The 23,709-nt window shown below is 32.5% G+C and overlaps 4 protein-coding genes across 4 annotated transcripts; 1 reads left to right on the forward strand and 3 right to left on the reverse strand.

Annotated features, from left to right (window-relative positions):
• Window positions 11,918-13,534, reverse strand: LOC104723758 (AT-hook motif nuclear-localized protein 20). Its single transcript, XM_010442156.1, has one exon. It carries the CDS (start codon window positions 13,166-13,168, stop codon window positions 12,317-12,319), a length of 852 nt encoding a protein of 283 aa, XP_010440458.1. The 5' UTR covers window positions 13,169-13,534; the 3' UTR covers window positions 11,918-12,316.
• On the reverse strand, window positions 16,823-18,727 carry LOC104723759 (bet1-like SNARE 1-2). Its single transcript, XM_010442158.2, has 6 exons — window positions 18,546-18,727; window positions 18,216-18,366; window positions 17,682-17,738; window positions 17,533-17,592; window positions 17,367-17,452; window positions 16,823-17,234 (listed from the first exon to the last, which is right to left on the reverse strand). The coding sequence occupies exons 1-6, from the start codon at window positions 18,569-18,571 to the stop codon at window positions 17,210-17,212; spliced, it is 405 nt and encodes a 134-aa protein (XP_010440460.1). The 5' UTR covers window positions 18,572-18,727; the 3' UTR covers window positions 16,823-17,209.
• LOC104723760 (uncharacterized protein At4g14450, chloroplastic-like) lies at window positions 19,241-19,567 on the reverse strand. Its single transcript, XM_010442159.2, has one exon. It carries the CDS (start codon window positions 19,565-19,567, stop codon window positions 19,241-19,243), a length of 327 nt encoding a protein of 108 aa, XP_010440461.1.
• Window positions 21,960-22,906, forward strand: LOC104723761 (enoyl-CoA delta isomerase 3-like). Its single transcript, XM_010442160.1, has one exon. The coding sequence runs from the start codon at window positions 22,057-22,059 to the stop codon at window positions 22,771-22,773; it is 717 nt and encodes a 238-aa protein (XP_010440462.1). The 5' UTR covers window positions 21,960-22,056; the 3' UTR covers window positions 22,774-22,906.

Here is a 23,709-nt window from a genome sequence, read left to right on the forward strand (position 1 = left end):
TTTTAAGGTGCTAAAGAATCCTTTTCTGAAGGATTAGGTGTTTTCTTTTGCAAAGAAAACCTAATAATTGCTTTATAGAAGAAAAAAAACAACTTAACATAATAATTGTTATTTTTTAAGCATACATTATTATATCAATATTAGATTAAGATCCGCTCGATGCACGAATTTTAAAAATGTCTATTAAAATAAAAATTAAAATAATATTTTTTTTTCCACAAATGAAATATATTGATTAAGGAAAATCTTTACAGAGAAAGTTATTTAACCAATCTGGCTTTGAAACAGAATCAGAATAATATTCCCTATCAATACAACCAAATTTTGCTAAGATATGTAAAAACAAAAGAAACTTTGTTTAATTTTGAAGACCAAACTTTTATATCAAGGAGTAAGTTTGTTAACTAAGCATTCAGTGTGTGACCATGAACCAATTTGATTAGCACCTCACAATCTCCTTCAAAGACCACAAATTGATATCCTCTTATCCAAACTTGGTGTAATGCAACTAAAAGACCTTTTGTCTCAGCTTCTAATGGTGGTCCTGCATAATTCAGTCTTGTAGCACCCCATGCTTGAGCTTCACCTTGATAATTCCTAAAAAATCCAGCCACCTGTTGCCTGTTGGTTATGAATGTCATAACTTGCATCAAAATTACATTTGAGAGTCGGATGCTCTGGAGGTAACCAAGAATTGGTACTCGGTTGTGTTACATGTTGTGTGACCACCAGATTTTTTACATTGCTGATCCATTCCTTTGTATCCGATTTAGCCTGTAAAACTGTTTTAGTTGCGCTTTCACGAAAGTTATTGAAGACCTGATTGTTCCTTGCTTTCCATATATGCCAGAGAAAAATAAAAGGCATAGTAGAGTCAAAATTGTTTTTAGATCGTTTAGAGAAAGATATCAATTGAGTGATAGTATCCTCTGCAGATGGTGGGATGTTATTGATGTTTAGAGAAGAAGTCGCAGAAAATCGCCAGACCATTTGTGCAAAAGGACACGAAAACAAAGCATGGTGAATGGTTTCCTCTGATTGATGGCATCTTGGACATAAGGTATCAATATGCATTCCTCTTTTTCACAATCTTGTTCTAGTTGGTATAGCTCTTGAAACTATACCCCATAGGAAATATTTGATCTTTGGTAGTAGTTGAAGCTTCCAGATTTTGTTTTTAAGTTCCACCGAGCCATGTGGTATGTTAGGTATTTCCCTTGGGTCGAATGGAAAATGAGTGATAAACCAGTATCTGGATTTGACCGCATAACCTCCTGACCGAGTATAGTTCCAAATAAGTTTGTCAGGTTGTTCCTCTTGTGACAGATGAATGGTTTGAATAAGAGCATGCTCTTCCGGATGAACCAAAGTGGATAATTTATCTGCATTCCATGAACACACGACACCATTTTTGGAGATAACACTATCTAGTTGAGTAGTAGAATTAGGGGTTAAAGTGTGAACTGGTCTTGGTGGATGTGTATTTATAAAGTTATCTATTCCCAAGCGTATTGTTTTCTTATCTCCCACAACATAATGTGAACCCTTCTTTAGTAGGTCTAGACCAATTAAGATCGAAGACCAACCATATGATTGGTTCTGTCGTGTTCTAGCATCTAAGATAGACTCATCTCTATAGTATCTACTTTTCATGATTCGTGCAAACAGCAAGTTAGGATATTGTATCAAACGCCATGCTTGCTTAGCCAAAAGGGCATCATTGAACTTTGCTAGATCTCTAAACCCCAAACCCCCTTCTTTTTTTGATGTTTGTAATTTTTTCCAACCTATCCATGGGATACTTCGATGGTTTGAACCTTTGTCCCACCAAAGTTGCATTAAAAAAGATTCTATATCTGTTGTAATCCCTAGAGGCAGTTTAAAGCAAGACATGGCATAGACCGGCATAGATAGTGCTACTGAATTCAACATAATATCTTTACCTGCAGGAGAAAGTTTTTTTGCAGTCCACCCTGATGTTCGCTGTTTAACTCTGTCAACAATGTAATCGAACATTTCTTTCCCTCCTCCTCCATGGTTTGGGATCTGTAAGATTGTTTTGAGTCGAGTTTGAGTTTGGTCAAAAACTCTACTGCCAAAGGTGATCATCGATTTAGAAGGATTAATTTGTTGACCAGAGTAGTATTCATAGATGGCAAAAGCATCTTTTAAAACTTGACAGTTTCTCCTATTAGCTCGGCAAAAGAATAAGCAGTCATCTGCAAACTGTAAATGCGTGATACTTGGGGCACCATTGACAATACGGATACCTTGAAGGGCACCCTCCCGTTCACTAGAAGTGATTAAATGACTAAGGATGTCTGAACAGAGGATGAATAGATAGGGTGACAGTGGGTCACCTTGTCTAATGCCTCTTGTTAGTCTAAAATGTCCATAGAGGGCTCCATTAATCAGGACAGAGTAGTTCACTGATGTTACCACTGCCATAATCCATTTTATCCATTTATCATAGAATCCAAAAAGTTGCAGGGTTGTTTCAAGAAAGTTCCATTCGACATGGTCGTAAGCTTTACTTACGTCTGTCTTCACAGCCATATAATTTTGTGACACTCGTTTTCTGCCTTTTAAGGAATGCATAACTTCATGTGCAATCATCACATTGTCTTGAATGATTCTTCCCGGGATGAAAGCTGCCTGTGCATCCAAGACAATGTCATTAAGATGTGATTTCAGCCGTTGGACCAAACATTTTGACACTATCTTATAGAGTACATTACATAACGCTATAGGTCGATAATCCAATAGAGTTTGGGGATTCTCAATCTTTGGTATTATGCAAATGTTTGTGTGGTTGATGCTCGGTTTCATTAACGAGGTGTCAAAGAAAAGGAGAACTTCTTGAATAACTTGTGGACCAACTGTGTTCCAACATGCTTTGTAAAACCTGGCCGTTAAACCGTTAGGACCTGGAGCTTGGTCATCTCCTATCGAACACACTGCATTATATATCTCCTCACCAGTAAAAGCTCTTGTTAGATTTTCATTTGCTTCCTCTGAAACTTTAGCTTCAAAATCCGCAAAAACTGATGGAGATACTTGATAATTGTTGGTTGAGAAGATATTGTAAAAAAATTTTGAGCATGCTTTCCAATTTCCTTTTCTCCCTGATAAATGTTTCCCTGAGTATCTGAAATGGAAGTAATCCAATTTTTGGCAAATCTTGTCTTGGCACAGATATGAAAGAAGCTTGCATTTTGATCTCCTGAAGACATCCATTGATTTCTACTTTTTTGTTGCCAATGTTTCTCTTCATCACCATATGCCTTAGTAAGCTCATTGTGTAATTGTGGGATTTATCTCTGAAAAATAGGATTTAAACTTTCCATTGCAAAGTTTAAGCGAGCTTGAATTGTTGTGATACGCTGTTCATAATTTAAATGTACTTCATGCTTTAGAGTTGTCATACTTTGTCTGCAGTGTTTGATACGCTCATTGATTGGGATATCATTTTGAGGATCATTAGCAAGCCATCCCTCTTTGACAACTGCATGGAAATTTTGCACTTCTAAAAGCCTCTTATCGAACTGAAAGATCCACCTCTTATGTCTGATCAGATCATTTAGATCTAGTAAAACTGGTTTATGATCCGAGCCTGCAAAGTCCAAAAAATGTGCCTCTGCATTAGGGAAAGTTGTAGCACCTGCAGAATTAAACATTGCCTTATCAAGACAACATTGAACTATATTTGTGTGCCGTTATCCAATCCAAGAGAACATGTTTCCTCGTGTTCAAACATATTGTAAATCACATGTTGAGATCATATTTCTGAAATCTCGGAAAGTCCATTCTGCTCGTAAAGGTCCTCCAATCTTTTCCTTGTTAGAAACAATCTCATTAAAGTCACCAATGAGTAACCATGGACCAATGCGAGAAGATGCTAATTGCTCAAAACGTTGCCAAAGCTCATATCGTTCAGTTGGATTAGGGTGACCATACACACAAGACAAGTGAAACATAATATTATTATGATGGACTGATACATCGATGAGTCTCTCATCCATTGAGATCAAGGACAAGCTCACATGATCTTTCCAAAATAAAGCTAAACCACCACTCCGACCTTGATGGGGTTGAATAAAAGAGTCAGAAAATCCTAGATCACACTTAAGTTTACTTATTGCAGCAGAGTTATTTAGAGTTTCATATAAGAAGAGAACATCACACTTAGTATTAAAACAGAGTTTTTTTAAACGAGATGAAGTTAAAGGTGGCCTGATGCCTTGGCAATTCCATGAGAGGATCTTCATATTGGGATGTCTGGGGGTACCAGGCCCCCCGCGCCTCCGTCGAATCCATTAGTCACAGAACACGAACCCACCGAGTCTATGTGGTGGCTCTTTCGGCGAAGTTGGTTCAGGACCACCAACTCCTCTGCAGCTTTTGCTTTGTTGAAATGTGTTTTGAAATGCACTCTTTTTCGTTTCAAGAAGACAAACTCGAACTGTGCATCATTAGTAGTATCATCAAGTAGGCTCCTCTGTTCAAAATGATCATCATGGTGTCCTACATACTTAGCATTAAGATAACGCAGGCGTTCAACCGTTAAATCCTTGTCTATAAAGACAGTTGGTAGAGTCCGGTGTGCCACCGTTTGTGAGACATATCCTTGACCCGGAGTAGATACTGGTGGTGACATATTGATTCCTGGTATAAGACTTGCAGGATCTATTGAGGGAAGAGTATACGCTTTAGACATAGCTTTGTCTCCATCATTGTGGTTATCCCCGTCATTGTCATCATCCGAACCGGAAGATGCCTCATCATCAAAACCAATTGAACATTCCTTTGAATCATGCTTTAGGGAGACACATTTTGTGCAGAAGTTTCGTAAGCGTTCATAACGAAACTTGACAATGGTATTCTCATCAGCAATAAACTGTATATTCTTTTGGAAACGGAGAGGATCATCTATGTTCCAATCGATTCTAACACGAACAACCCCCACTTGGGTTTGATTTTCATCATAATCTACTTCAGAGACATATCCAATCTTATTCCCTACCCACCTAGCCATATCATTTATTAAGCAAAGTGTCGGAATACCTTGGATTTGGACCCAAAAGGTTATGATCTTCATATTGGTCTCGCTAATGTTAGGATACCAACGGTGAGTGGTAACCATCCAATCATTAAAAGACCACGGCCTCTTTGTAAGACCAAGTTCAAATAATCTTCAGATTGAAAGCGGAACTGGACTGTTCCTCCATCAAGAATACATCCACACATTCATCAGCGAATCTCCAAACTCGTGGCATTTGTCTGATGAGTGCATGGAGATTCTGTTTGCGTGGATTGACGGGAGTAACAACCAAAGTGTGACGATTAACAGAGATCGCACGGGAGATGAACTCTGATGGAAGCGAGACTAGGGCATCATCAATACCTAAGTCGAGATCTTGAACAGATTTGCGAATGTGATCACTCATCGTAATCGTTTCAGTGGAAGTCCAGATGAGAGAAATGATAGTGGTTAAGAAAAAACGAGAGAAATTTGAGGATTTATAGAAGATCCATGGCGGTTTCGGTTGACGGTTACCTCCCGCGAAAAAGGGAGGAAAGTAACTGTCATCTTTATTTGACAGAGATAAACCGCCGAAACTGATCCTCAAAACATATGGAAAGGATTTGTCGGTCGGAATCAAACTCCTGATCACAAAATTGATCGGAGACAGAGGAAATGGCAAATGAAGAAGGCGATCGCCAACATGATCGCCTAGAGAGAAAAAAACCATTTTTCTTAAATTATTAATTAATTTTTGTTTATACATGAAATATATTTTCCAGAAATAAATATATAAATATTCTTAGTTAGAGATAAGTTTTTACTTTAATATACTTATTTATATTTTTATATTTTAAAATTATTATTACAATTATTACAATAGTCTAAATCTATATTATGCGCCACCAAAACTTTTTTAAAACATTAATCATTCTGAATAGTATTACAGGAGGTCAAACCCAGGACCAAGCAAAGAACTAGCTAGTCAACCAAGGACCAATATTGTCAAATTTCAAAAACGTTCCGCAACTTATTTATGTTTTACATGGAGTTAACCCGTCAAAACATCATCTTATTAGAATTCAAATACAATTTTACTATATGTTTTACTTTTACCACTTAAAATATGTTCTTACATCCAAAAATATATTATTGTTAAAGTTTGATCTTTAGCACCACCTATAAAATGACTTTGTGAACAAATTAAATCATTTTTTGTTCATTTACTTTCAATTTGACGTAGTTTCTTTTCACCACTAAAATTTGTTTGTGACAGTTTATATTACCACTAAAATATTTCTAAAATTGTTTACTCAAAAAATATTGAGGATAAAAAGACAAAAACATCTACAAGATTGCAATGAGTTTATGACCAACCCAATAAAATTTGAGAAATTGAAAGATAGTTAATTTGACATTATAAAAATAAAAATTGAAAATTATAAGCACGATGATATATGAGTCTTAGATAATTTAAAGATATAAAATATAAACTAAAAAAACAATTTAAAAATACTACAACATTAAAAATATTAAGAAAAAAATAAATATTGATTTTACATATCCTTAACTAAAAAAAATCAAAAGAATATAAATATATATTTTAAAATCATATCGAATCTTATTATATAAAGATAAAAATAAATTAAATAAAACAATCTAAAACTACTACAATAAATTATAAAATACAGTATTAGATAAAGAAGACGCATATATTAATCTTTCTTTTTTTCTTGGGTCAACACATATTAATCTTACCTATTCCAAATTGAAAAAAAAAAAAAAAAAACTAGGAGAAAATTTTGGTTTTAAAAAATAAGATAAATTTACCTTCCATTAAACCAGTTTTACCAATAGAACAAAGTTGAAAACAATATTTTTGAATAAATTATTTTGTTAGATGAAAAATATGAGGCATCTATGTTTATATAGAAGTGAGTATTGTTTTTAGAATTAATAATTTACTGTATATTTTTCTTAATCCCTTTTCTATTTTTTGTAGAATTGATTACTTGAAATTAAAATTTGTTTGTTTAAAACAAAATTGTTTTGTTTTTTGTCGTAATCTTTAAATCTTCTATTAAATATTAACTTTCACACATGTCAAAATCTTAATTTGATAACTTGACACGTGTCAAAATCTTAGTAATAGCTAACTTTCGAAATCCAACTTTATATAATAAGATTGCATAGATATAGGAGTAGTAAATATCAAAATATTTTACCTCTGTTTTATTGTAATTTCTTTCTTTTTTTTGCTTATATTTTGCTTAGTCTTTGCTTTTAAAAAAAATATTGGCAAGTTTTATATTTGGGTAATTCTAGAACAACTATAAATGTGTAATACAATTGTCAAATAAAATAAATTATCATAAATACTTGATAAACATACAATACAATATGGGCTAATATTTTGGGCAATTCTCAAAATACATTACAATATGGAATTATATTTTGTTCGAAAAGAGATTTAAATGGAAATAAAATTTAGTTGATAAAAATCAGATATGTGTAAGTAATATATATGAAACTGTGAAAAACAAAAATAAATCTTTAGTAATATTAAATTTTATACTACTAATACAAGAATATAATTAAAAGAATGAAATGGATTCGAAGACTGATTAAATTAGAACAAAGTAGTATTTTTCACTATAAAAATGGTTAGTAGGAGCAGTATGGAAGTAATATTAATTTCATTTCTTTATTAAGTGGTCCAAAATTCATTAATTAGGTTTAGTGGATGCCAATGTACACCACAGTTATTAAGAATGAAATTCTGCGTGGAAAAAAAAAAAAAGAATGAAATTGCGGCTTTTGCAGCTTCCAAAGTGCATTACAACTTCATTGAAAAATGGCAAATCTATTTACATGTCATCCTCGGTTTTTTTTTTGGGTACATAGTTTCTTATTGGGTACATAGTTTCTTACAAAGAAAGATGTTTGTACAAAAGACCCAAGTGTTCAATTGTATTCATATAATTAATCAGAAAATAAACTGTTTAAATATAATCAAATTAAATAATAAAACATTTATTTACTTCATCCAAAGTTCAATGCATATCAAAATAGAAACATAAAATATGCATATTTATTCATATCTGTATTACACATTTAGTTTAAGCATATGCCTATTTGTTTGTTTTTCGCGTATCCTAAAACAATTTACTCCTAGGCATTTTCATCTTTTAATATATATACAACTAGAATTTGTACTTGCGTACGCGCGAGATTTTAATTGAAAATATTTCTTATCAATAGAAATTGTTGAACTCAAATATAATCATTCCAACTTTTGAGTATAAATATATAACTTACTTTACTCAGTGATATACAACATATATATTTTTAGAGATAATATTTCTTTGTTATATCTATTTGCGATTTTACATGGGATTTTAGTTAAAAAATTTATCAATAAAAATCATTGAATATGAATATAATTTGAAGATTAAAAGATAAATCTATATAAATACCATAATTATTTTACTAATTTATATATAACATATATTGTCTATTGTCGCAATAATATTGTCGACAATCTTCTAATCTTTTATCTTTAAAAGAGTTCATTCCATATTCATATCCCATAAAAACATAATTTAAAAATTTCTAACGTCAATATCGATCGTTGACCTAATTATAGAGACCATTTAAATATATCGATATCCTACATTAAATTCTAATATACAAAGTTTCATAAACAGTTTTACTGCTATGTTGCTATAATGAGAATAATATAATTTCAGACTAAGTCAAGAATGCTTAAATGATGAAACATTTAAACCCCACAATAAATATCTATTCACTAATCCAAGCTACATATTTTTCTAAAATCTCATATGTTATTTGCAGATGTTAATTTTGTGATGCAACCCCAGCTTCGTCTTCTAAAAAAAAAGCATAGTGTACTTTAAATATGTTGTTTTTGCCTATGTTTTGGGTTAAAAGCATTTGATAATATATATATATATATATATATATGTTATATTTGTTATATATGTTTTATATCATGTTATAAAATTGTAGCTCCAGTTGATAATAGACCTTATGAGATATTGTACACAAATCACAAGCCACTTTTTTTGTAACGGCTTGCATATCATTTTTTCTATATATCCTGACCATTGATTTTGTTTTTTTAGATAGATTATTTTTTCAAATTATTTTTCATAGTTTTTCCAAAAAAAAATGTGCCCCTGTATTTGTTTTAGATCAAAACTTTTAAGTTAAGTTAAGTTAAGTAATTAATCTTTTCTTTCTTATAAGTAAAATTTAATAATAAATCTTTATGGTATATGTTTCTTAGAAACTAATGTTTCACTTCAATTTTATTTTCATGTTTAGATTTTTATAAATACAATTACATAACTTGTTTTTTAACTCCACCATGCATTAAAATCTTACTTACATTCTAAATTTTGGAATATAATCATTTTTTGGTTATAATTTTAATAATAACATTATTACTAAAACAAATTTATAGTATTATTTTTACTATTTTAAAATTTTCATTTAATTTATTTAATTCATTTTTAGATAGTTATTATTTTTATTATTTACTAAAATATATATTATTGTTTATACTATTTTAAAATTTAATTAATTTTAGTTAATTCGTTTTTTATTTATTTTTTACTATTATTAATTATAATTAATAAATATGCAATGAATAAATATTAAAAATAGTATTTTTTATGCAAAAAAATTGATTAGGTTAATGCTGATATAGAGCAAGAAAAAGTGAGCAAAGTTAACTTTATATATATAGATAAAAAAATTTGCACGATTATATACAGATATAAATACTTTAATTGATCTTGCATCACAAAGTTAAAATAACAATATTAACATAGTATACATACACATGATATATTTAAGTGTACATACATATCTATATATATGAGGAACTTGTATACATAATTTGTACTGGTATAGAAAGATAAAACATACTCCAATAATTTGACAAAATATATATATATATATATATAAACATAGTATACATACATATATTTATGTTTGTATGTCGTAAAACATATATAGACTTTGGTTTGAATAGCTAGGCTTGGTACATATACTTTCTTAGTTTCTCTTACGCATAATCATCTCGTAATTAACATGACTTTTTAAGCTTAATTTTAGTTTATAGAGTCAATAATGAAGTGCTAAATCACTAGAAACTTATATTGGCAGTACTTGACAATTATAGTTGATGGAGTAAATTGGCCTGATTATGTAACTAATGCTGTCCCTAAGCTTTCCGATGATGTGACCCCAGATGTTGTAACTTATACGATATAATATTCAAAAATATTTAAATTGTTTGGTTGAAAATATATATATATATATATATATTTAAATTGTATTAATAGAATAATTATATACGTCCCATTGGTTTGACAACTGACACGTGAATTCATGTGAAGATGTTTTGTTTCGCCATTTCTAGGATCCGACTTGACGTGATACATATGGTATCTACAAAGGAACTATAAAAAAATTATTAGTTTAATAACCAAAATTGTTAGATTGTCACTATTTTGGCTATGGCGGCAGTATTATTTGTTTAATTGGGATTTTATCTAGAATTTTAAAAACTTTATCATTTTTGGCTTTTCAAATTACACCAAAATAGTCATGAAAAACAAGAACTTGCATGTATTCTCCAGATAAAAGTTGTCCAAGTTTCACTAACTAATATGCAACATAAATGTTAAATTTTCTTATTTTATTCATTCATTATCTCTGTATTTTTGTGATATTTTTCATGACTTTATTTTATGAAAAAAGTATATAAAATCATAAATCAATAACAAAATAATTGAATTCAGTAAAAATCCTAGATTCTTTTGTTTTAATTGAATAACACAAAATTTTTAATGATGTTATAAAAGTTTGAATCCAATAACCCAAATTTGTTAAGATTTTAAATGATTTTTTATAAATCACAAACTAATAACACTAAACTTTAGCAGAGTTTAATAAAATCTTGATCTAATAACAACTGATTCTACATAACATTTAAAGTCTTTAAGAATCTATTCAAATCTCAAACTAACAACCCCACTTATAAAAATTAATAAATTTTTCCGATTTAGTAGTAAAGAGTATTTAAAAAAAAACACTAAAACCGTTTTTGTCAAAAATTCTCAATGGTATATGATATATTTAATTTATAAATTAAAATCTTATACTATATCAAAACAAAGGGAGTCTTAACTATTAGAAGTTTATATATCAAGTTTTATTTGAAACAACATTCTAAAAATTGCAAATAATTACAATTTGTAATACAGTATATATCTAAGTGCATTAATTAACAACAATAAATCATATTTTGGTAATAACTTTTTCCTTTTTTGTTAAAGACTTTTAGGATCGTATAGTCACAACATAAACAATTTCATACATATATATTTGCGATTTTTCAATAAATAAGCAAATAAATATTTGCACAAAAAAAAAAAAAAGCAAATAAATAAGCCTCCTCAAAATCGTTCTCGCCAATAACGTCAACCATATTTTTTGGTTTATTCATGATTTTAACTTTCTTCATGTTTTGTGTCATTAATTCTTTGTTGGACTATATATAACTTACTGTATTAATTATAATACGTACACATAGAGAGTATATCCTTTTAGTTAGTCAGCAAAATTCTTAATAACCTCTCTCATTATTTAGTTTGTAAAGTCATACTAAACAATCTCCCAGTAGCATCATCACCCAAAGATTAAAGAAACGACCACAATGGACCTCTGGTAATGGTGTGCGCGCGAGTGCAACCTTAATTAGAAATATATATACTCACGCACGAATCAGAACTAATATAATATCGAAACGCACATATAAGCAATGCTCTCGATGTTCCTTCATCGTTTGAACCAGCAATAATATATATTAACTTATGACTTTTGTACCAATCAAAATGTAAAGTATCTAAAGATCACAAGTCACAACGGCAATTAAATGTATTGTAGTTAAATACTACTAAACAAAAACAAAAAGACAAACATTCTAATATACAATACAAATGTTTATTCGTTTCGTAGAAGAATACTGAACATACAAAAGTCCCTTAATCTCGTCTCTCTGTACCTTCCAAGCTCTATATTTCAATTCTCCATTCAGAACAAACAAAGCTTTGATAGTACTTATTTATTTTTCCAACAAGCAAAGCTTTGTAATAGACTAATTAATAACCTCAAATCACTTATATTCATATATATATATATATATATATATATATATATTTATTTATATTTATATAGAATATTTAGAAACGGCTCACTGAGTCAGTATGGTGGTCGCGCGTGGACCCATGTATATGGTTCGTGCCCTAACTGACCAGCCCCATTTGGAATCAGATGCGGCGGCATATTGTAGCCTGGCCCTGACCCGGCCATCACAGATGGATCAGGCAGGCTATTACCGATTCCGGGCGGCGAGTCACCACCTCCATGAATCGGTCTTGAGCCTCCACCGTCTTCCTCTTCTTCCATGGGCAATCTCTCATAAGTAGCGTTAGAGAAAGTAGCAGCAATCACCATGACCGACCCTATGGCCAGGAGCGGTCCCACGACGCTACCCCCAACGACTTGACCCTGAACCCCGGCTAAGTAAACCGTTAAACCGGTTGACCCGGGTGGGGAAGGTCCAGGGAGGAAAGCACCGGTTAAGGATAAGATCTCAAACCTGCCTTGGAGAGAGACTACACCTCCGGGTGCGGCAGCTTGACGGAGGGTGACGTTAGCGACTGAGCCTGTGCCGCTGAGAACACAAACGCCGCGTTGTCTGCGTCTGGAGAAGTGAGCGATTGTGTCCGCAACGTCGCTTCCGTCGGAGATCTCCAGGACATGGCTACGGAGTGCGTTGGGGCTGTCTCTTGTCACAAAGATTGGAGCTTTAGGTTTGTTTTTTGATCCTGGTGGTCTTCCTCTTGGTCTACGGTTGACCACCTCAACTGCTCCTTCCCTAGGGTCGTCTTCTTCATCTTGGTCGTTGTCTTGGCTCTGATTCATGGCTATTCCAAGATCTCCTTTGCTAAGAAGACTTTGGTGATGATGGTTTTGGTGGTGGCCGGAGGAGGCTGAGTGGTCCACCATACCGGCTAAACCACTCTGGTTCGTCCACCAAGGGTTTGACATAATAATTGCTTCCCAAAAATTTGGAAATTTACTAAAAGAAAAAAAGAACAAGGAATTGTTAACCTGATGATTTTGCCTGAAAGGTCTCTAGGGTTCCAACTTTCCAAGGTCAAAAGGTGTATGTAGCTCTTTCTTGAAATTTTCTTTTCATTTTGATTTCTCTAATTTCATATGAAATTTGGAGTTGTTGATGATAAATAAATAAAGATGAAAAGGCTAAGGTAAGAGAATTAGATGCAAGTTTGGAATGGAACTGGAATCAAAGCAAAGAAAGGCTATTGAGACTTTGATTTTCTTTCCAAGAATCAAAATCTCTGAGAGAGAGAGAGAGAGGGAGAGAGAAAGTGGGCAATAATTAATTTTCCACAAGAGTTAGTAGTATTATTTATATAGAATCCAATAACGCAATACTATGTGTAGATTAAGACTGGACCCATTTATGAGTCTATTTTAAACCAACAGTGTAATTGGATACTGATTATGCCAAAGTCCTACGCTCCAGAAAGACCATATATAAACGGCATAACGTATTCGTATTTAATGAACTCTTCATATCATTTTCTATCAGAGCTTAGCTTGCAGATAAAAATATCAGTATACACACTCATATTAATTACTGAGAGGTTGCCTACACAACACAAGTCTTGGGTCTCCTTCCTTTTTGTAGTAATCACATATGGTGCAATATTTTAGGAGACCAAGCGAGTAAGAGAGTAAGAGACAGTATAAACAATTATATAACCTAGACAAACAAAAAAGGAAATGGGGAACAAGACCAAAGTGTTGTTCGTTTCTTTTTCCAAATGTTTGGAAAGAGATGAATGTATGGTGTTCGAGTGCCATGGCATCGGGAACTAGCTAGGATCATTTTCTTCTTCAATTTGAGAGTACTATATGTTGCAAAGTACATGTTGTGGCATTGTTTTGCAGCTTCACATACCAAAATGTAGTTATCTTTTAATAAATCGAGAAATAAATTAAAATGTAATTAATAGATTTAGCTTTGGAAATTAGGGTTGAGTGGGGCATAGTGCGCGTGAGCATTTGGGTGGTGGGGAGCACGTCATTTTCCCTTGCCCCGACGTCTCCACTCTCGACAACTCTCACCCTATTTCTATAATAAGATATGACTGATATTAAATACGTTTTAATAATTAATCCAATGTAACTTCTAATGTAATTTACCCAAAAAGTAACACTTCAAATCTAATATAAGTACTGTGTAGTGTACACACACTTGACATATTTTGTGTTTTAACATAAGTGGCTAATGGTTAAACAAGTCACTTAGAACTTGGTTTGATAATGATTGCATTAACGAGTTTGTATATAAAACCGGAGAGAGTTATCCTACCCTTTCATACTAGAATAAATGTCAGCTATAGCAAATTTTATTATTTTCTAATTTTTATCTCTACAAAATCAATAAAATTAATAATGTATTATGAAGAGGTTTTTAGGTTTTTCAATATATATGAAAAACTTTTAAACAACACTTATAATGAAATATACTAATATCAAAATACTATATTTTTTTTATAAGCAGATGATCTCGGATCAAAGTACTAATTAAACCATAATTCATATACTCTATTAAAATATGAATTTCGTTTGTCTAACCGCATATTTTAAAAGATGTGATATCTCTGACATATGGTCAGATCGAGCATGTACTTTCGAGTGTATACAAATACATATGTGGGGAGGTTAATAAACGAGTTGATGTTCTTGAGTTTCTTGTCTATCTTTTTTCCATCAACCATAGTGAAGAGGTATTTTATATAGGGCAAATATATGACCCAGGTCATGGAATCGCCAAATAGCTTCTAATAGGTATCACTTTTGCAGTTTTGCTAAGAGCTTCGAATACATACATGTCATAGCTGCAGGCGTGCTCCGATGTATGTATTATAGTTTAGTCGGTTCCTAACTAGTGGACATTAAACTAATTAAGAAGATAATTTGCGAGTCGATAGAGGAGGTAGAGCTCGAATGGAGATAATTACACCCATCAGTGTTTGTTCAAGAAAGCAAGTCAGTTACTAAATTTCTTTCGATTCGCTTTCTTAGAAATGATGATTTCGATTTACGTTGTACATGTGTTGCGACATGGTTGGTGATTCACTCCAAACAAAACCTTACACAACCGTGTAGCTCACCATTTTGTTCTTCAGCAAGTATATTCTTTTCTGTTTTTAACATCAATCGAATTATATTAATGGAATGAAATCCTAGTGGAGGAAATGTGAAATACAAGATTAAATGTAAAAATGAGGATACAAACAAATTATTTCTATGAATAGGTTCTTTAGCCAAAGTAACGGCTGCTTTATTTGCTTCTTTTGGTGTTATATGAAAGTGGGTGGAATGAAACTTTCTTTCTCTTCCAATAGTTGATTTCACGGATCTAATCGTGGAGAGTGGAGACGAAGTTCTTACTGTTTGCCATTTAATGATCCCGGAATAATTATATTCAAATTTAAAATAATACGTTATCTTTAATCACAATGCATTATAATGTACATTTTTCCGTGTGAATCCAAACATTTGTTTTTAATATAGCACTCTGTTGAATATATATATGTACCAGAACATGTGTTGATTTATTTTATTATATTTACTTTAAAGATCACATTCACATACAATAACATGGTACTTAACATATATTCTCTCTATTCTTAAAAATGATTTTCTGTGTTTTTAACACATATTTAAAAATAATTATACTTACTTTTTAAATCAGTTTATCTTATTTAATTGATTTAATGTTTCATTTGTTTCCTAATTAATAGTTGTATCAACACTACTTTTCACTTCACTATTACTAAAAGAGCCAATATAAAGTAAGCTATGTCTTAATTTTCAAATAAAACTATGTTACTCAAACAATTTTTTTATGAGAAATATATCAATTTAGAGTGTAAAAGATCGAGAAACAAAAAACCCAAAAAATTATCCAAGAAAAGAGAAAGTATAATATAACATAAAAAGAAAAAAAAAAATCAACAAGTTACTCGTTATTTGATAAGATAACAAAAATTTAATTGTTCTTTTTTTTTCTTGTATATTTTGTGCCTAAACCTAATATTATCTTCTACTCCCTTAGTTTGTATTCAAGTGTAGTTTAAATTTTTGACGATAATAAGATGCTAAATGATCATTTGACCAAAGAATCGTTTCAAAAATTTCATTATTTTACATAGCAACTTATTATTGACTCTCATATAGCAACTTATCATTCACTCTCACATAGCAACTTATATCAATCAGTCTTTTATTCAATAGTTGAGAGTGTAATCTACATAAATGAAATGTTACGATGATTTGACCGAGAAACCGAACCATTGGAAATGTACATGTCAACTTGTCAATAACAAAACCAAAAATATACTTGTCGATTATTGTCAACTTGTTACCTAAAGTGGAAAAAATCAAGCTCTTCGGCATAGTGTCCTCATTGTCCTGTCAACTTGTCCTTATTATTATTACTAGTCGTCCAAAATTTTTAACTCTTTTTCTCATGTACACAGTGTACAGTACACGACGGTATTTGCGCCTGAAAATTTTGAAAATTGGTTTGAAACACGAACGCCAAGTCAAGTCATCTGTTTTGTTTCTATTACAAGTGCTATATAAACTTTTTCACAGAAAACCTAATAATTAAGCTTATCAATCAATTAAGCTTTTTTGTAGACAAAATTGCTAACACGATCCAAGACCTTGTTTGTTTGCGATCAAATAGTTGACAAATCATAAAGAAGCTTTTGCTACATTATACATGAAATGACATGAGATGATATTGCATCAGACAAAAAAGTCTCTATCTAACATTTTTTTCTTTTTCTTTCGGTTAGTTCAGTAGTCTCTTCACAATCTCTTTCTTTGTCTTGTTTCAATATGGGTCCCTTGACTTTGGTTCACTGTGTCTGCATCATTCATTCATCAGGAGAAACCCAAAAAAGGAAGTGTAAATTATTCTGGATTCCCAGACGTCCAAACAAGTATTCTCATGTAACACTGTCTTTTTCTTGCATCCAAATTTCACCCTTTGATATAGTTTAATAGCCTGCAACATCCAAATGATTGTCAAGCCATTAGCATAATATAAGAATTCTGAGTTGAGAGTCAAAGAACAGAGACTTGAACCAGACCGTTAAAAAAAGTAGTATCTGTCACAAGTCAAAGAAGTGCACTTTACCTTATAAGGTAATACATGATCAAGAACAGGAGTACAAAATACGCAATGAGTTTGCAACTTTTTCGATTAGACTTCTTCTCAAAGACCTGTCGCGTTAAAGTCGATCCTTTATATAAAAGTTTGATTAACAAAACAAGCATAAAAGGTACGGTATCTATTTACATACCAACTTGAAACGGTTGATCGTTCCAGACATTACTCCCCTCGCGGAATCCATTTTGTTCCCCTAGACATATGACAACAAAATAGCTTAGAAGTAAAGTATATGACACAGATCTACAAAATGGAACATATGGAAATCAAACTTCAGCCTACCACTTTGTCAAGCAAGCGGTTATGACTCTCAACTTCTTCATGTATGTCTCCAGTCACCTGAAAAGATATTATTAACAAACTTACACATCTCAGGTAAGCTAAACCTGACATCTCAGGTAGAGAGAACATAACATCTAAAATGAAAAACAAAAAGGCATTTTTTAAAAAAAAAGCATTAGATCATAGCTCAATGCTCGTCGCCTCCAAAAGATTCAATCAGGGTTTAGAGTCATTGCAAAGATATTGTCACAAATTCAATTAGACTCTACACGTACTATTGAGATATTGTTGCCTCAACTTACATCTCAAGCAAGCTAGATCTCACAAGACAAGGAAGAGAATAACATTACAAAGACATTTTGATACTTTAGCAATGGTTTAAAGGGAATGTTCTCAATGAAGATAAAAGGTTAATCAAACAAGTCAAATCAAGAATCACGTAAGTGTTGTTAAACATATCTATATCCTAATGTTCATACACTTGTAATGATCTTTCGAATCTTTAAGTTGTAGAGATGAAAGAAAGAAACATACTCTCTTAAGAAACGAAACTCTGTCCTGAAGATTCTCCAAAGCTTCGTCGTTGTCACGTTCTTCATGAGGATACGAAGACGAAGCTCTCAATCTACCTTCTTCAAGTCCATCAAGACCATCAAAGAGTGACGATCTCGAAGCACGGTTCTCCCTGCAAAATAATCAGATCCAATTTTTTTCTCAAATCAATATCTAGACAACTGTAATTCGAAGTCTATATCAAAAAAATTCGAAAACTAAATCTCAGAAACGAAGGAATCTGAAAGATTTTTTGAAGAGATCTGGACAAAATTCAAAGGATGAAGAGGAAGAAGAGCTCAAAAATCAAACCTTCGATAGTTCATATCTCGAACCATCACTTTGATTCGTCTTCGCTTCTACTCTCTTACGAAGAACTCATCATCACAGAGGAATCAGAGCATTGCGTCGGGATTCTCGATTTTGATCCAATTCCATGAAACTTTTTAAGGTTTTTTTGGTTTGCGAGAAACGTACGGAAAGTTCATAACTGTGTTACAAGTCCCTAGAAGAAGAGACGAATTGAGAGCTTATTGGGCCTAATTCGGCCCATATGTCTCATTCGTTTTTTAGATAATGAAATTGATGATGGTTAACGTGTTAGGATAAGTAAACACAACTTGTTGATTCAGGAATATACAGTATAATTATTGTGATTCAAGATTGATCATCTGAAACGTCCAAAACAAGACAAAGATTGAGCATCCGATACATATTAATCAATAATAGATTAAACGACGGTTCACATTATTATAAAATTATCTGTAACGTTTGTCCAAAAAAAATAATGATATAAAATAAAATAAAATTATCTGTAACGAGTTCTCTTGACTAGTTAGTGTCGTTGCAAACAAAAAAATCTGAAGTATGCTCAATATCATTCATTATTCATTTAGTCCTTTTGTGTTGTTAGATTTTTACAAAACGTGTAAAAATTGTTAAGAGTTAAGACGCGTGTTGTTGTTGTTACACGGACAAGCTTCACATGTTGATGTTGTGGCTGGACGCTAAACCGAGATGAAAGGTAGGACAAACGTAGTCGGCTCGTATGAGACTGGCGACGCTGGATGTTTCCATTTCTTGAAAACCGGCGTCTTCTTCACCTCCTCTTCCCCCGGTTTCTCAGTCTTGTTCTGCGGCGGAGGAACATGCGATTGAAATTCGAAGGACGATGTTGGGGAAGGAGGAACCGGAGAGAGGAGAGGGATGACCACGTTCCAGTTACTAACCGACGATGGTTTAATCATTAAAGACGGACCTCGTCTTTGTAGCTGGCTACGTTGCTGATCGTTTCCAGTGGGGCAACTGGTTGTTCTTTGCATCCTGGACGCCATAAAGATTAGATTTGTGATCAACTTTGTTGGTAATTGAGCTTTTTTTCTTTTTTTTTTGATAGGAAGTGATTGAGTACTTTTTGTATCTGAACACAAATTATTTGTTGATGTTAGTGTGTGATATCTGATGTTTTATGTAGATGGTATATATAAGGTGAGGGCCTGATGAGGGGACACGACTTGTAACATGTTGACTGACTAAGGTACACGCTTGGGTTTGGTCAAAGAGTTGAAGAAAGAAAATTGAGCTGATTTGTCTTCCCTTTTTTTCTGTTTCTGTTTGGATTATTCTTTGACCAATTCATTTTTTGAATTTTCTCTTCTATTTTCTTTGTTGAAATTCTTTTTATATTTTCCCAAAACACATTTAAATTATGTCAATTTTTTTTATTAATCTAGATGACTTCGAAAATTATATATACTTATTTAAGCAATGTTGTTAGAAATTTAACCCTACTATCATGTGGCATTTTACAAAAATGTCATTGTATTTTAATTAATTTAATAACTAACCAAAGAAAATTTTATATTGGTTTACAAAATAATAAAATTATTTAATAGATTCTATTTATTTTTTACAGAAATCTTATGAAACAATAACAAACTATTTAGAATATTATAAAACTTAATTTTATCTATAAAACTAAGATTAAATATTTGCATTTTGAAATCATTTAATAATGACATATATTTCTTAAAACTAAAATACAACATTGCTTATATTTTAAAAATATAAAATATTATATCTAATTTATTGAATATTGTTTCACACTGTACATCGACGGAGTGACATCGTATTAAAATTGAAGAAATCACAAGTGTTAGATTTTATTCAATATAATATATACAACTAAAAAAAATATCAAAAAAGTTACTTTGAGATTTCTAAACACCACCGCTTCAATACGAGTTTTGTTTTATTTTATGAGTTTTACTAAATTTATATAATTTATGGATTGAGCATTGTATCATTTACTAGGTTCAAATCAGATTATGGAACAAAGTAAATTAAATGTAAAAAATTATAAACTGTATAGAGTAAATTAAATAAAAACTTCTACTATTATTTTATAACTAACAAATTACAGTAAAGTTTACGTAAACATTTCTCTGTGTTGTACAGCACGGGTAACTATCTAGTTTTATAATAAAACTTTATTGTTATAGTATTGTCATATTGCAAAATGCTAATGTTGTCATATTTTTACCATTCAATATTTTCATAAACATAGAGTGGTGTTGTACAACATTGGCTTCACTCTCTCGTACTTGTTGAACATATGTTCTACTGGATTTAGTATAAGCTGTGTGCCATGAGTGAATATGATGAATATGTATATACCATGAACCTGTTTAACAAAAAAAAATAAAAAAAAATAAAGCACTTTCTAAGTTCTAATAAGTAATAATAAGTACTAACCATGAACTTCGGGTTAGAAGAACCCTATACCCGGTTCGGACCGGACCTAGTTTAAAAATCTAATCCCAAGAAAATCATGTTCATCCACGCCAGGTCGGGCCGACTAGCATGATTCATGTAATGATATCTCTCTCACGAAATCAAGTAGTTTAGTGGTCCTGCTAATATCGTCATATTGTTCCTATCTGGAGTGAGACCCGCAAATTGCATATTATTCAGAAATAAATATTAAAACATCAAAATTTTAAAAATCGAAAGCATGGATTTTATCAATTATGTCGTTTAAATTTCGTTATCATTTTACGATTTCCTGCCCGTCTTTTCAAGTTCAATGCGACATGAAATCGTTAAGAGTCTGGTTTTATAGCATTCAACACCGGCTGATCCAATCTAGGTTTATAGATAGATACTGTTTTTTTTCCTATGTAGCGCGTGTGTATTTAATAGAAGAGTTGGTGGACAGATCTACCAACTGTTGTTTTCACAACTTAGAGTTAGTGAACTAATTTAACTAATCAAGTTGGTCTCTTACGAATATGTCCATTGTCTCCTGATGCTAAAATATAAATCCCAATCAAATCATGCCAATACGCTTGAAAATAATATTCATAGATAGATGTTCATATCAAACTAGTTATATAGATAAAAAAAATCTTACGTCTAGTTAAGTGTTTAACCACAGTGAAATTGTTAATCACCTGTCATTGGAAAAAATGATTTACGAAAGTTCTATACTCAATCACTCTTAGTTGTCGAAGGAGAAATTGGTAATCATCATGTACAAGAAAATAAACAATTCGAATTTCTTTTCAAGCAAGAAAATTACACATTCCTACACAAGTACGCATTGCCTCGTCGGCATTTATTAAACTATAACATGGTGACACTGACATCAAAATGGTTGGGAAGATTACCCAATTTAAAGACTTAGTGGCAAAACATGTCTAATAAATGTACATGTTGTGTCTCTTCTCGTTCCCCCTCCCACTATTAATTATTCAACTTCATTCTCACTTCAACATCACAGTTTTTTTTACCAACTCACTCCTAAATCCTTAACATACACACCATGTGTACGTTAGAAAAGCGTGGGGATCTCTTTCTCCTAACCCTAACAGGTGACGACGAGCACAGATTCCACCCGGATACTATCGCATCCGTTCTCTCGCTTCTCCAACAAGCCAAATCTCAGTCCACAAAGGGATCTGTCCTCATCACGACCGGTCATGGAAAATTCTTCTCCAACGGCTTCGATCTTGCATGGGCTCAATCCGCTGGATCCGGGGCCATAGAACGGATGCACCAAATGGTCAAATCCTTCAAGACCGTGATTGCAGCGCTCCTTGATCTCCCCATGCCAACAATAGCCGCCTTGAACGGCCACGCGGCTGCCTCGGGGTTGATGTTCGCGCTGAGCCACGACTACGTTTTCATGAGGAAAGACCGTGGGGTTCTCTACATGAGCGAGTTGGACATTGGGCTGCCGGTGCCAGACTACTTCTCTGAATTGGTCGTGGCTAAGGTTGGGTCAGGTATCGCGAGGCGTGAGCTGTTGCTGAGCGGGAAGAAGCTTAAAGGAGAAGAAGCCGTGGCTCTTGGGATCGTGGACTCGGCGGCGCATGATAGTGCGGCAGGTGTGGTGGAGGAAACAGTGAACTTAGGGGAAAGATTGGCCGCAAAGAAATGGAATGGTGAGGTGTATGTATCCATAAGGAAGAGTTTGTATCCGGAGCTTTGTCGGATGCTGAACTTAACGGGCAATAACTTGGCAAGTCACAATCTCTAAGCCTCTTGGAAATATTCATTGTCTTATTGGAGAAAAATGTTTGAAAAAATGACTAATGCCCTACAAAAGTCAATGTGATCTATTTTCTAAGTATAAAGGATAAACTATAAACTACGTTTCTTTTAGTTTGTGACATTGTAAGTTTAAATAATATGGTCTTTTTTATTATTAAATTAAATTATTAAAGTAACAAACTTAAATAAGATGAGTCGCTGCCAATTAGACGAGAACCAAAAAAAAGTTTTAAATTATTAACACTAAAAATTATATATTTATTGCCAAACGTGAAAGAAGGTAAAGTGAGGATAGAGAATGTTTTGAGTAGGATCCCAAGGACGAGAGTCTTCGCGATGAGAGAGCAAGTGATAAGGCTGATACCGAGGCTAATGTATTTTAACCCGTCGAGCAAGAGTGAAGATACGGGAAGGTTTGAAGATGCATTTGATGTTGCGGTGGAAGGAGTGTTGCAGAGGGTAGAAGGGTTAAGGAAGGGAACGAGAAGGTTTTTGATTTTCGGGAGAAGTATTCTTGGAAATATAATGTGTTTGGGAATGTTGAGAGGCATTAGTGGGATTCTTACTTCGATACGCCATGATTCATATGTTTTTGTTTGAATTTATTTGGGAGAGAAGTGAATGTAGGACATGTAGTTGTGATTGTGATGGTAGAAAGAAAACACGAGGCTTTTATTTTCATAAATTTGTTTTGTTTGAAATTTACAAGGTTCTGTTGCTAGATTAACCAAATTTTTTGGATAAAACTGTATAAACCACAAGTAAATGTAGCGTAGTTTTAAAAGTTCGCTTAATATCACAAGTCCCAAACACTATTAATTTATAGAGGTGAACATGATATTTTTGTTACACACACGAGATGTGTGATAAGTACCCCGTTTCGAAAACTGAATTTTTTTCTTTCGAAAAGTGAGATTACTGT

The sequence above is a fragment of the Camelina sativa genome, chromosome 11 (assembly GCF_000633955.1).
Source record: "Camelina sativa cultivar DH55 chromosome 11, Cs, whole genome shotgun sequence".
NCBI classification, from domain to species: domain Eukaryota; kingdom Viridiplantae; phylum Streptophyta; class Magnoliopsida; order Brassicales; family Brassicaceae; genus Camelina; species Camelina sativa.